The sequence below is a fragment of the Tasmannia lanceolata genome, unplaced genomic scaffold, assembly GCF_043159265.1.
Source record: "Tasmannia lanceolata isolate RefF3 unplaced genomic scaffold, GAP_Taslan_0.1 ptg000015l, whole genome shotgun sequence".
Taxonomy (NCBI): domain Eukaryota; kingdom Viridiplantae; phylum Streptophyta; class Magnoliopsida; order Canellales; family Winteraceae; genus Tasmannia; species Tasmannia lanceolata.
This window is the reverse complement of record NW_027518692.1, coordinates 1,374,535-1,388,374: the sequence shown is the minus strand read 5'-3', so window position 1 is coordinate 1,388,374 and position 13,840 is coordinate 1,374,535. Positions and strand designations below refer to the sequence as shown.

At 36.5% G+C, this 13,840-nt stretch overlaps 1 protein-coding gene across 2 annotated transcripts in view; it reads left to right on the top strand.

The window, feature by feature from the left end:
• Positions 1 to 2,616: 2,616 nt before the first annotated feature.
• Positions 2,617 to 13,840, top strand: part of EMB3142 (nuclear pore complex protein (DUF3414)) — a 154,755-nt gene continuing 143,531 nt past the window's right edge. For both annotated transcript variants that reach the window (XM_077354708.1, XM_077354707.1), the window contains exons 1-10: positions 2,617 to 2,961; positions 3,050 to 3,145; positions 4,375 to 4,449; positions 4,596 to 4,700; positions 4,793 to 4,903; positions 5,204 to 5,363; positions 10,101 to 10,186; positions 10,424 to 10,546; positions 10,663 to 10,887; positions 12,138 to 12,227. In XM_077354708.1, the coding sequence (XP_077210823.1) occupies positions 2,821 to 2,961; positions 3,050 to 3,145; positions 4,375 to 4,449; positions 4,596 to 4,700; positions 4,793 to 4,903; positions 5,204 to 5,363; positions 10,101 to 10,186; positions 10,424 to 10,546; positions 10,663 to 10,887; positions 12,138 to 12,227 (1,212 nt within the window). In that variant the 5' untranslated portion in view covers positions 2,617 to 2,820. The remainder of the gene's footprint in view (positions 2,962 to 3,049; positions 3,146 to 4,374; positions 4,450 to 4,595; positions 4,701 to 4,792; positions 4,904 to 5,203; positions 5,364 to 10,100; positions 10,187 to 10,423; positions 10,547 to 10,662; positions 10,888 to 12,137; positions 12,228 to 13,840) is intronic.

Sequence of the window (13,840 nt, the reverse complement as noted above, 5' to 3'; positions counted from 1 at the left end):
CTAAATTAAATTGATTAAATCACTTAGGATTTTTTCCCAAATTAGAATTTTAGGAGAACTTTCACATAAATTGAATCTCAACAAATCAAGAAAATCAAGATACACATTTAGGAATTATGTTGAAATTAAATTTTATGATGCATGTCACATAGTTCGCACATCAAAAGAGTTTAAATGAGCTATTTAAAAGAAATTCAAGAGAGTTAACTTTTGGAATTGAAGACCGGATTACCAGGCAAGAATGGTGCATGTGGTGGTAATTCCCCATACCTTCCATTCTCGTAATCAGGTAACGAATCTAAACTTCTGGGACTGCTGATCATTGCAATGTCACTTATGGGTCCTAGGTCCCTCACTTAGGTGGCGACTCTGGTCATTCTCTTTTGCGTGAAATTCGGATTGCTTTGGTGATCACAAGTTCACGAAAAAGATGAATTAAATTAATAATAAAAAGCATACGTCATTCGCGTGGGTATGAGAGACCAATAGAGGGAGGCGGGTCGTGCCCCCTCTCGCAGGATCGGGTCCCACATCACCCGAATCCGGATCATTCACTCCCTTGAAAATCTCAGAACTCGATGTAAAAAAATGTAATACAATGTTTCAGACCTCCCATTTATAGATGCTATACCCCTTCCTTACTCCACCTCCCATCCACCTTGCTCAGCTACTCAACTTAGCCTTTTCCTTCCTCCCCTACTCCACTTTCTTCCACCTAGAAATTATGTTGGTCAGCTACGGCACTTTCCTCTCCCTCATAGCCTTTTCCTTCTTCTCCTACTCCACTTTCTTTTACCTGGGAATTCAGACCTGATTGCAAGTAAGTAAAAGAGTTAGTAAATATGAAGAAAACAGGGAGAAAGCACACATTTCAAAAAAACATAATAAACATGTGTGTAACTGCCTCCCACCCACCTTGCTCACCTACTGCACTTTCCTCTCCCTTGGAGCCTTCTCCTTCCTCCCCTACTCCAATTTCTTCCACCTGGGAATTCTGTTGCTCAGCTACTGCCCCCTACTCCACTTTGTTCCACCTAGGAATTCTGACCTGATTGCAAGTAAGTAAAAGAATCTGTAAATATGAAGAAAACAGGGAAAAAAGCACATATTGCAAAAAACATAAGCCTAAGGATAAACTCGATAGCAACATCAAAGAGATCAGCCCCAACTGGGCCTACACTTGGCAAACTATGGTCACACTCTCAAGGAGAAAAGTTGGATTCTTTGGGACCCAACTGCGGTAACAGTTCAATTCACAGAAGACTCAGAACAACATATTCATGGGGACATTGAATTCCTTCTTTCCAGAGAAAATTTTGCACTAACAGCAGTTTGTGGGCTCAAAAGTGGAAAGGATTGGCGCCAACTACGGGATCACCTGTTTCAAAATTGTCCCATCCATAAGCAAGCATGGATAGCAATTGGAGATTTTAACTACACCAGTGACGCTGATGACGGAGTAGGTGGAGCCGATCCTATCCAAGTCAACATGGAAGACTTTAATCTTCGCATGGAATCATGTTCTCAGTCAGATATACGATCCATAGGACATACTTTGTTCTGGAACAACAGCTCCAAAATAGAGGAGATGAAACTTAGAAGGTTTAATCGGGCCTTAGTCAACAATGAATGGCTCAACAGGTATCCTAACATCTGTGCTCACTATAAACACCCTGGCCTAATTCAAAAAAATACGAGTGGATTGGCTGAATCTGAAATATTCAAACTCTTATTTGTTTCACTCTGCCATCAATGACAGGAAAAACAGAAACTAAATTCACGGCCTTATATATATATATATATATATATATATATATATATATATATATATATATATATATATATATATACTAGTAAAAAAACCCGTGCGATGCACGGGCTGACAAAGAACTGTACAGACCACATCACGGGTTGATCCAAACCGTCCATGTGATGGAACACAACATAAATAGGTTGTGCCCCAAAAATCATTTCCATAGGCTGATCCTAGCCCTCCAATCTATAGAGGTTTCCATAATATGTTGTTCATCTTAAATCGGATGGTTAAGATCACCCTATAGATTTTTTTATTAAAAAAGCATAAAGGGGGCGGGGGTAGGATTGAAATTATTTGGCTTTAATGGGTGCCTTTGTTAAAAAGCATAAAGGAGGGGGTAAGATTGAAAATATGTGTGTTTAATGGGTGCCTTTGTTAAAAAAAGGTAAAAAAGAGTGATGTGTAATTCTACAAAAAATTCTCTTATTTTCTCTTCTACTATATAGATATAGATATATATAGCAATGCGATTTGCATGCCGTTATCCGGAAGTTCTAAATTTTTAGACAACTATGGCTTGAGAGATTCATTTTCTCGCCTAGGCTTTCATGTCTGGTTACTCTATATTTGCTATATCTTCTTGGAGTTGTCTCTAGATCTTGATCTTTAGAATCTTAGAGTGAGATTGACATTTTCAGAATCATACCTTGTACTTTTATAAATAAGCTTTTTAGATGCCTTCAACAGCCACTCCAAATAATAGTTAATAAAATATGGAGTTCCATTATAAAACAAAAGGGTGTCGATATCATGTTCTTTTCTCATACAAAACGTTTCGTTCTCTGTCTGCACCCCGCGCACATTAGACACACTCCATATAGTGGGAGCTAGGGCAACATCGAGCGCCCATTTTCACAGCGCATGTAGAAGTCCGCACAGGGTTTTCAAAAATAGCCAAGGCGGGGGGGTTTTCTTTTGTTCTCACCTCGCGCCCTTCTTCTTCCCCTCTCTTTCTCTCCTCTAGGGTTCCCGACTTGAAAAAACTACACTCAAAGAAAATAGAGATGGTATCTCCGAAGCTCCTTCTCTCCACCATCGAATCAGCACTGCTCGATAATTCTCCTCCAAACCCTCGCCAGAGAATCGAACTCATACACGCCATTCGTTCATCTCTCCCCTCTCTCCGTTCCCTCCTATCTTATCCGGTAACTTTCCCAGCCTTCTCATTGTCTAATCTAATACTTGCATTTCTCACTATTTTCTCTAACTCACCATTTATTTTTCCCTAATTAGGCTCCGAAAGCATCCGATCGATCTCAAGTTCAGTCTAAAGAAGTTCGACTCCCCGATTCAACCCCGATTTCACTCGACGACCAAGATGTTCATATTGTCAGTTTTTTCCCTCCCATTATCTCATTATTTTTTATTTACATCTGTTCAGATGGCAAAACATTAGGCTCTGAAGTTGATTACCACTAAAATCATCATTAGATTGTAAATTCCTATTCAAAAGATTGACTGCTTTAGATTGAACATTTGCAAAAACACTACATATTTCCTTGTAATTTTAATTTTTTACAATCTTTTTTTATTTCTTGTGCCTGTTTTTAGATTGTTATGGTATAAAACTGTGCAGCAGTCTCCATGCCACAAAATCTATCTTCTTCTGATATTCTTGCTTGATATCATTTGAACAATAGAATTGATTGCTTTGGATTTGAGAGATGATCTCAATCTCAATCGTTTGGACAATAGAATTGGTTGATAGTTTCTATGAACCTTGTGCTTTTTTTATTGTTATTTTATGTGAATGCTCATGACAAAATTGATCACAATCATTTGTGCATTTCTCTATCTTTCCTAACTAGTTTTACCCATTGATTGAATAATGAATCCTTCCAATACTGATTGTTATTTTTTTTTTCATTTGTTTTAACTTTTTTTTTTTGTTTTTGTTTTTTCTTCTCTTTTTTTTTTTCATTTCCATTGTTTAATATATCATAATTCCGCTACACATCGGAACGTCAAGTTACAATATGTCTCATATTGTGTGATACAACATTGTATATTTGTATCATACAATTCGTGCGTTTTTGGATGAATAGTGCATGTCTCAGAATACTTATATACATGCTGCTTGTACTGTCCCACTGCTAAGCCAATACCTGCCAGGCGATAAGTCTCCGTATCATCCGATGCGTTTATCCATGAATTTGCTAATAGTTCAACTGATATGTAAAATGATTGTCTTGCTTCTTTTAACGTGGCATTTTCTTCTTCTTTTTTTGTTTAATGCTTGTTTAAGTGGCATATTTCTTGGCTTTGAACTGCGTAGGATAAAATTTCAATAAATTCAATTTTGCTGTATTGCTCCTATAAACTTGTATTTTTCTTTTTTTTCATTTGTTCTTAATGGTCATGGGCTGATATAGTTTTAGGTTCCAAAAGTGAAGGTGAAATTGATCTCTGTGAATTCTTTAGAGTTTGAATTTTCCTTTTCACCTTTTCATTCAATACTCATTTTAGATACATATTTTGATGATATTGATTGCTTTTGTTTGCTCTTTTATTTGAGTTTTTTATTTGCTCATATTTATTGGTTTAATGGTGGACCTTAGGCTCTGAAGTTGAGTGACGTTCTCAATCTAAATGAAATTGATTGTGTTGGGTTGCTTGTTTCTGCTAATCAAGAGGTAATTTTCAGTTTTTTTCTTCGTTTAGAAGTAAATTTTCTATTTTTTGATGACAATAAATTTTCTATTTTATTGGTACATTTCTTATTTTTTCAGAAGAACTATTTTTTTCATCCATTGGTTTATCTATAACTTTTTTGATCCAGTGGGGTTTATCGGGGCGAGAACCATTGGATATTTTGCGTCTCACAACAGGGCTTTGGTACACAGAGAGAAGAGATCTCATTACTGCACTGTACACCCTCTTACGGGTATTGTTCACGATTGATCAAATTGAGTACTCTTCTCTTCTTCTTTTTTTGCAATTTCGTAAAAAGGGGTACATCTTGTACTTTTTTTGCAGGCTGTTGTGCTTGACCAGGGACTTGACATCGATCTTGTGAATGACATTCAGAAGCATTTGGAAGACCTTTTTAATTCTGGACTGAGGCAAAGATTAATTAGTCTTATTAAGGTTTTTCTTTCCCATGGGCTGTTTCATTTTTTTTTCTATAACTTTGATGTTCTACTTTAAACATATATGTGATCGTAGTTATATAGATCCACAGTTTGAGCATGCATGTTTATTGTTTGAATACCATTCAAAGATTTCGCTAACTTGTTAACATTTTTGTGTTCAATTTGCATAGTTTGAAAGCCTTTTGCAGATTAATTCATTTGTTTTTTGCGATAAATTGAAGACATTAGTTTATGAGTTAATCTGACACTTTTGGTTGGAGTTGGTTTTTAAATGCATTCTTTGTCTCTGTTTCAGGAACTCAATCGGGAAGAATCAGCTGGTTTGGGTGGGCCCCATGCAGATCGTTATGTGCTTGATTCTAGAGGTGCTCTTGTGGAACGGAGAGCGGTGGTTTGTCGAGAAAGGCTGAGTCTTGGTCATTGCCTTGTACTCTCTAGCCTCATTGTGCGAATGAGTAAGACACTTAATACTTCACTGAATTGATATTCTTCTAGTAGAGTGACATATGCCTATCCGTTAAAGGCTTAGAATCATGGTGAAGTATTGTTATCTCTTATGATCGCTAGTTAGGCTTTTTGAACTGTTCTATTTCAGCATCGTCTTTGACAACATTGAGTGAATGTGATACATAGAGAAATTGGTAGGATTGTTGTGAAATTCTGATTCTTAATTTGCAAGGAAGGGAGCCTAGTTCCAAAAGAATTCCACATTCTTAATGGAAACTTTCATTTATCTTCTCTTGCTCTCTCTCTCTCTCTCGTTTAAATAAATGAAAACTTGTTCCTTTTTTTGTTTGTTTTGGATTTGTGTCTTGTTGGCCTCCACAAACAGTCCGAATGAAGAGCTAGCATCTTCGAGCCATTCATCATTGTCATGTTGGTGTTTACATTGCTTACCCTCTACAACAACTCAACTCAATTCAACTCAACCCAACAAAGCCTTTGTCCCAAACTAGTTGGTGTCGGCTAAATGAATCCGTTAGAAAAATTTCATGAAGAAGGTGAAAGGAATCAACCCGGCTCTAATCCTGGCTCTAGGTGGGTTCTTCTACGTGGATCGTTTTCTTCCATTCTATCCTATCCAAGGTCCTGTTCTCTGTTATGTTCCTAGCTATCAAGTCTTTCCTCACTATTTCTACCTAAGTTGTTTTCGGTCTGCCCCTACCTCTTTTTATTCCATCAACTTGGCACGAGTCGCCTTTTCTCACTGGAGCATCCAAAGGCCTACGTTGGATATGTCCAAACCATCTTAAGTGGTGCTATCTCATCTTCTCCTCAATTGGTTCCACCCCCCCATCCTTTTACCAATGTCTTCATTTTAAATTTTCACGAGACTGATATGAAACGACCAAAATGTTTCCGTTTCCTTCTCCATCAAAACACACACCAAAATCAAAATACATACCGAAACCAAAAATAGAAGTGTATTAGTGGTATACGATAAGAGTACGTGTTTCATAATTGTATTTGTATGAATTGCATGCAAAAGGTGGTGTATGTATTATGCATAAATATTTATAAAAATTGCATATGAAATGTGGTATGCTATGTTGCATCAGTACGGGTACGTCAGAATTCAACACGGATATCGAGGGCACACCTTTAAATGAAAGATTCATGCATCTGCCAAAATATTTTAATCAATTCTCAAATTTTAATATCTTACATAATATTATGCTTATAACAAGTAATATATTGAAAATTTTAATAGGTTAAACAAATATAATGTTTTATTTTCATATACCAAACTAACTATTAGGATGGATAAAACTTATGACATGCGGTAATTTGAAGTTGTGGTAGTAGTATTCAGAAAAAAGGGGATAAAAGAGATCTAGAGGTGTCACAAAGAATTCTCGAGTATTGAATCCGACTCATGTCCGACACAGGTACTTTGCCTATTCAGAAGAATCCATGCAACATTTGTGGTATGTACTGAATTATTAGACATGTGCGACAATGCATGTTACTCGGTGTTCGATGTTGTCAAACCATCACGAGTAATTTTCTCTCTTATATGACGGATTTTGAGTGAGTATATGTGCTTTTCGAGCACTTCCTAAAGTTTCATTTTAAATGTTCATCATTTGCATATGTTTCCATTCGCTTACGTAATTTTACAGAATTTCCACTGAAATTTCCATCCGAAACTGACATGTTTCTATTTCCATCATCACCGTAACTCACAATGAAATCAAAACTTGAAATGTTGCTTTTCATATCTGCCAATTTCAGTAGGTACAATTGGGGCTCTTATATTTTATATTCCCGGTGCCATCTTTTTATGTAAAATATTAGAGTGGATAGCTGCTACAGAGCGAAGGTCCTCATTTATAGTGAGGAATTAGAAGAGTCATTTCATATAGATTGCTTTTAAAAAATAAAAAAGAAAGACTGGGAAAATGTTAGAAAATAAGTCTCACCCGATTTTTCTTGTAATCTCACCATCCCATAAATTTCATTTCTTTTTTAGCATCTAATACTCGGATACTCAGGTCCGGGAGTGGGGGGTGGGGGAAGGGGGGGTGTTGGGAGAGATTAACGGTCTTACACTTCTTGTCATTTGAGATACATGAGTTTATGGTCTTACACTCTTTTGGCTAGAAACATACTCTATATACACACCCTATAATCCTGTTAGAATACTAGTGGTATAAAATGCGATATGATCTGTGAATTTTGGCACCTGGTTTCTTTTTTCTCCCTTTCCTATGTTGTACCTACATATAGTTTTGTAAAGTATATGTACTTTGAATAATATTTTCTAAGAATGTACTCTCTTATATCTTATATCACTAGATTTTTTCTATTTTTCTTTATTAAGTATTAGAAATAAGAGATTTTAAATTAGCAACATAGGAATAATGTCGGTTCCTGGTCTAACAATAGGATATAAGAGATTATAAATTTATGGAGCATTAATTATGAGAGCCCCAGTGTACCTTGAAGGATGACCAATTTTTGTCATCTTTTTCTATCATTACTTCTTCCATGCTAGTAATCATAGTCATATCTTACTTCATTTCTCGGCAGCTTCACCGATGTCATCATCTCCCCCTCATCTTCCTTCCCTCCAACCTTGCCAGGCAGCAGATCGCCCATATTGTCATCGTCAATAACGAATGCGACACAATTGGCATGTTATGTGTTATTGTCATTGCGGTTATACTATTACCCAAGGTTGCTGGGCAATTGCGCTCTCTAGGCCTCGCATGTTTTGCTTTGCCTAATGCATTTTTTGTTTTTTCTTCCGTTTGTTTCTTTTGATAAGAATTTTGCCCCAAACAAATATGTTTTGTTGGAGTGGAATTTATATTTTCACAACAACCAACAGTTGGCCCAAGATAAAAGTGACTCACTTAAAAGAGGGGCAGAATGGGATGAAACTAAAGTTTCTTGATTGTTGAGATTGCTTTTGCACAACCATTTTCCTGCTAAACTGCAAGTGCTGGCTTTTCTTTCAACTTGTAGGTCAATGAAGTTTTTTATCGGTTGCAGATTTTTTCGTGTTATTTGGGGCTTTACTCTGTTGACATGACCTTGGATAGGATAGAATGGAAGAAAATGATCCATGTAGACGAACCCAACTAGAGCTAGGATTAGAGTCGGGTAGATTCCTTTTACCTTCTTCATGAAAACTTTCTAAAGGATTCATTTAGCCGATCCCAACTAGTTTGGGAAAAAGGCTTTGTTGAGTTGAGTTGAGTTGACTCTGTTGACATTTTTTGGGCAAGTAATTCATTGGAAGACAAAGAACATCCAAGAGGCACTGGAAAAGGTTTTGTTTTTGATGTGTGGTGCACTAGAAAAGTTAATACAAAAGAAAACAAGGAAAAGAAAAAGGGAAAAAAAGGTATAACATTTAATGCCACAATTTAGCCTCTCTACATGTAACACTATAGTGTGCTAACCATTTACCCTTAGAATTTCCTTCGCGGTGGATGTGGGAGAAGGAACACACAGAAAGGTCCATCTTAAACAGATTGACTGCCAAAGCGGCATGCACCTTATTCGAAGCCAATTTATAGCATTCAATTTTAAAGAGTTGCCTTCAATCTAGACTTTGGAGCATCCATTGTACATTGTGCGCCATCCTTGCTGCAGGGACCTCCATAAGACAAGAAATAACACCCCCTCCACCACCCCACGACAAGAAGCTTGCCACTTGAGTAGCAGCTTCTTCGTTACCAGTGGCTTTGCTCCACCATAAAAAATGGGTTTAAGCTAGCCTTTAGGAGGTCAAACATCATCTACAGTATAAGGAGGGACTTAATCCTTACACACCAACTTAGTCAAAGATTGTGATATTAGAAGTAATATTAGGGAAGGGCTTAGATTCTTACTCACTTTAAAAGATTTCATTAGTTATATCCACTGTTTCAAAACTCCCCATGTCAATTATCGACTTGCTTGAGTTGCCTCCTATTTACCATGGTCAAGTTCTTACCCAAGGCCGCATTTTTGCCCTGCCAAGTCAATTAAAATTCCTTTGTCTCTCCCAAGTTATCATCCTGTCAACCGAGTACTCAGTCGCACTGTACTAAGTCAACTTGGATTTGCTTTGGCTGCGTTTTGGTCCGCATCCTTGTTTTGAATCACTGGTTCTATCATTAATCAACGTACTAAAAGCTTTTGCTGCTTCCAGTAAATATTCTATTTATTTCATTACGAGCCGGATAGACGAAGGGAGAAGGATGTTCTGGAGTCTGGAGATGGTTCCACCTTTCGTTATCTAGAGGACAGCACCACTATTTCCTTAGTTCACAAATTTTTGGAAATTCAGCCAGGGAGAATAATTATTGAACAAACTGAAAAGGCAATTCCAACTAACTAGTCACACTGAATAAAAATAATTTTCGGGGTTTCCTTTGTATAACCACAGGTCTTGTATCTATTTCTTTTCCCTTTTTAATGCTATCTATTTGTTTCGAGAATGGAGAATTGTTTAACCCTTCCACGTTTTTTTCTAGAATTTGTCAAGTATTTCTGTTACTAGGTGGATCAACAAGTAGGGGTTGGAGCTGGGTTTCTTTTTCCCAACATACTTGAAGTTTGTTGGGTCGTAAAGGATTCCTCCCTTAATTGAAATCTGATATGGATTTAAAGAAAATGCTTCATTGGTTGATAGGCTTAGCTTGTTTGGAATGGAGCTTTAATTTCTGAAAAATGGTTTGAATTGTGGCTTCTTGCAGGTCAAAAAGATGTAAAGGATGTATTTTCTGCTTTAAAAGATTGTGCTGCTGATGTTAATGACAGTGGATCCACCCTAAAACTTCAGGTCCAATTTTTTGGTTCTTTATTGACTAACATTCTCATGGTTCTGTGTCCTTTCTATAATGTCCTTGTAAAAAATTGAAATGGATTGCTTTTTGTTTTTCCCATTCTCCTATGAATTTTGTTATTATCTTTAATTCATTGGAAGTACTATTTTTTTTTTGAAAATGAGGAAGTACTGGTCTTTTAATCATTTTCTTATTATTTCGTACTCTCCGTGCACATTATTTACTCTATGCAGATTGTGTTCAGTCTCCTGTTTTCTCTTGTGATCGCTTTCATGTCAGATGCTTTAAGCACAGTTACCGATAAAGCTTCTGTCCTGTCCTGTGATGTTACCTTCAGGCGTGAATTTCAGGAACTTGTAAGCTAACAATTTATGGCTTTGCCTTTTGTCTTTCTGTTTAACATTGCTGAAATCCTTCTTGAAAACTGTATGTGCTCTCCTTGCTATATTGACGATCTTGGGTTTGACATTAGGTGATGGCATTTGGAAATGATCCAAACATTGAGGGGTTTGTTGATGGTATAAGACTCGCCTGGACTGTACATTTGATGTTAACACAAGATGGAAGTACCTCTAGAGAAACTACTACAGGTTCTTTGTCCAGTGATTTGGCTCTTTCTTCTTGTCTGGAACTTTTTGTCTCAAACAACGTTTTCCAGTTTCTACTGGATAATGTTCTCCGGACTGCAGCCTACCAGGTCCGAGCACTAATTGAATGCCATGATTTTTTGATCACAGTAAACAATTCAATTGTGGAATGATAAGTGTGATTCTGCATGGAATGTCCGTCCTTTTTTCTTTTTGGTGCTATTTACCATGCAGTAACTTTTAGCAATTGCCACATGTTCTTTTGGTTAAGATAAACTGATGTTTGTTTTACCACCAATAAGTTATTTCATTGTGGGGACATCGTTATTCATCAGAACTTCACCATAGAACAATAAATAGGATCATTTAAATCGTCACACTTGCAGATCTGTAGCCAACCAATCATTAAACCGCGGGCTGCAGATTATAACTTCTCGGCTAAATCTGTGAACTAGGCTAAGTATTGTATTTTTATGGAACTGTGGTCTGGATAGACTACCCTTAAATTTGATGTAGCAATAATTTTACATTATGAAGATTTTATACCCCACATCTGATAGTGATTATAAAGTGGTTGGTTTTGCTTGTCTTCATCGAATCCATGCAACCCTTCTGCCTTATAATAAAATTAAAATAAAAACAATTGAATAAATTAATACGCCACAAACACACTATATATATACCACTGCCTAATAATTCCCGAGTCAACCATCAACTTGCCTGAGTTGACTCAGTTTTACATTGGCCGAGTTATCGTCAAAGTTTGAGACTAGCCCCATCGAGTCAATCAAAACCTCTTTTGACTCAATCGAATTGGAATCTGAGATGTGTCCAAGACTGATTCTTTGCTCATTCAGAAGAATCCATGTAAGATAGTCGCTATGAGTCCTGTGTTGCATTTTGTGATTTTTATGAAAGATTGTATGATTCTTTGTTTCTTGTTGAGCTTGTTTGATCACTGAGACATTTAAGATTACCTTTGTATGGTTTGGTTATTTTCACTGTTGTGTTCATTCGGTTTAATCTTTTTTATTTTATTCATCCCTTATCTCAGTTTGCACTTGAACCCCTATATTATATTTGCTATTTATCTGGCTGTTAAATTCATAATGTCAGATGTTTTTTTTTTTTTTTTTTTGAATAGCTAATGTCAGATGTTTCTTAGAGTTCCAATTACGATAATGTGGTTGTGTAGTTATTTTAATGTTTCATGTTTACATTGATGGATTGAGGTGATTGTTGTACTCCGAGCTACATGTTACTGTAGTAATTTTCATTGATTTTTTTTTACTTCAATAGATGCTATTATTGTTCTTTTCTAAGGTGCATCATTACATTTTCTGTACTTTTTTTTGCTCAGAATGACGATGAGGATATGATCTATATGTATAATGCCTATATGCACAAGCTTATGACATGCTTTCTTTCTCACCCGCTTGCTAGAGACAAGGTCAGCTGTATTTCACAATTCTTTTTGGTTCACTTGTTTCAATTGTCATGTTGTGCGGTTTTGAGAAGGGTATGTTTAAAGATTAAAGGCGTTGCACTTTTTCAATTTTACTTTTTATTTTCTAGATTTCATAATAGTTTTGAATATTTCTTAGCATCCTAGAATAAGTGACAAGCATCACCTATAAGAATTAAATAAATTTAAAAGGGACCCTAGTGTTGTGGCAGACATGGATAATATTAGTAGACAAGTATCACCTATAGGAAATAAATAATAATAAAAGGGACCCTTATGTGGATATGCTAAGCTGGTTGAAACTTGCATACTAACAAATTCATGAAGTTGCATGTTAATTTTGAGGAATTTTTAATTATACAAATATTACTATGCAAAACTGTAGCTTACAACCATATTTAGATAAATAAAACTGATTTATTTTTTCAATTGATGATCCATTAAAAAGACAGAAAGATCCAACAAAAAAATCAAGGGTCAAGGATGGGCTCCACTCATAAAAGAAAAGAAAGAGAAATAGGAACAAGAATAATCCTAGAAACACAATAATTACAAAGATGGCTTATAATTCCATCTAATCATTTCTCTACACGTGACCGTGAGATTTGCTGAAAGATCTGCTTCTGAATTTCCATAGGAGTTAATCCCCATATCTCTCAACTTGTTAGTGAAACAACATGGAGTGCTAGAAACTTTCTTGAGTCAATTGATAGCAATCAGGGAGTCGCCTTCTATCCATGCTTTGGAACAAAAAACTTCCCCCAGAATTCTCACACCATTTCAACATGACTTTGACATCTATCACATCACCTCACCCCTTGGTCATGCAAAGACCAATGCCATTTTTCCATTAGCATCTGAAAGAATCCCATGAAGCCAACTCTCTGATGTTCCGTAGATAATTGTGAATGACCTTGCTGTTGCCATCGAAATTGTTTATCTATTCCTCAAGAGGCGCAAGCGAAACATCTAGCTTTTTAAAATTAGGAATAAAATACCTGTAAGCTCTATCCCAATAAGAATTTAGTGTATTAAAAGATACATCCTTAAAAGCCTCATATTTAGTAACCTTTTGGGAATCTTGATAATTATTTCATTAATCGATCCACTTAGGCCTTCTGTTCCCAAGAAAAATCTAGAATTTCTCGGCTTCCAAATGAGCCACATGGAGGTGGGAAAAAGTATTTTCCAAAGACCTTTCAATCTAGCGTTGCCGAATGGACGACTATTTACAATTATGCGAAATTGGACATGGTGTTACAAAGACCAAATAAGTAATAGCAGTTCTGAGCGGTCCAATTGCTAAGAAAAAAATGTGCTTTGGCTTCTCCTTGGAGCTACCTCAAAACTTAAAATTGGTCATTTGGAAAATTTTCTTTTCTTTAGTGGTCCCCCATTCAGGATTTGCCATGAATTGCAAGCCACAAAAAGGCAACAAGTCAGGGAGAAGGCCGAGGTGTAGAAACAAGAGAAGGTGAGAAGGTAGGGAGGAGAAGAAGAAGAGGCAAGGAGAAAAGAGAAGAAGAGTCAGAAATCGTGGAATGACATGAGAAGGTAGAGAGGAGGAGAAGAAGAGACAAGGAGAAAAGAGAAGAGAG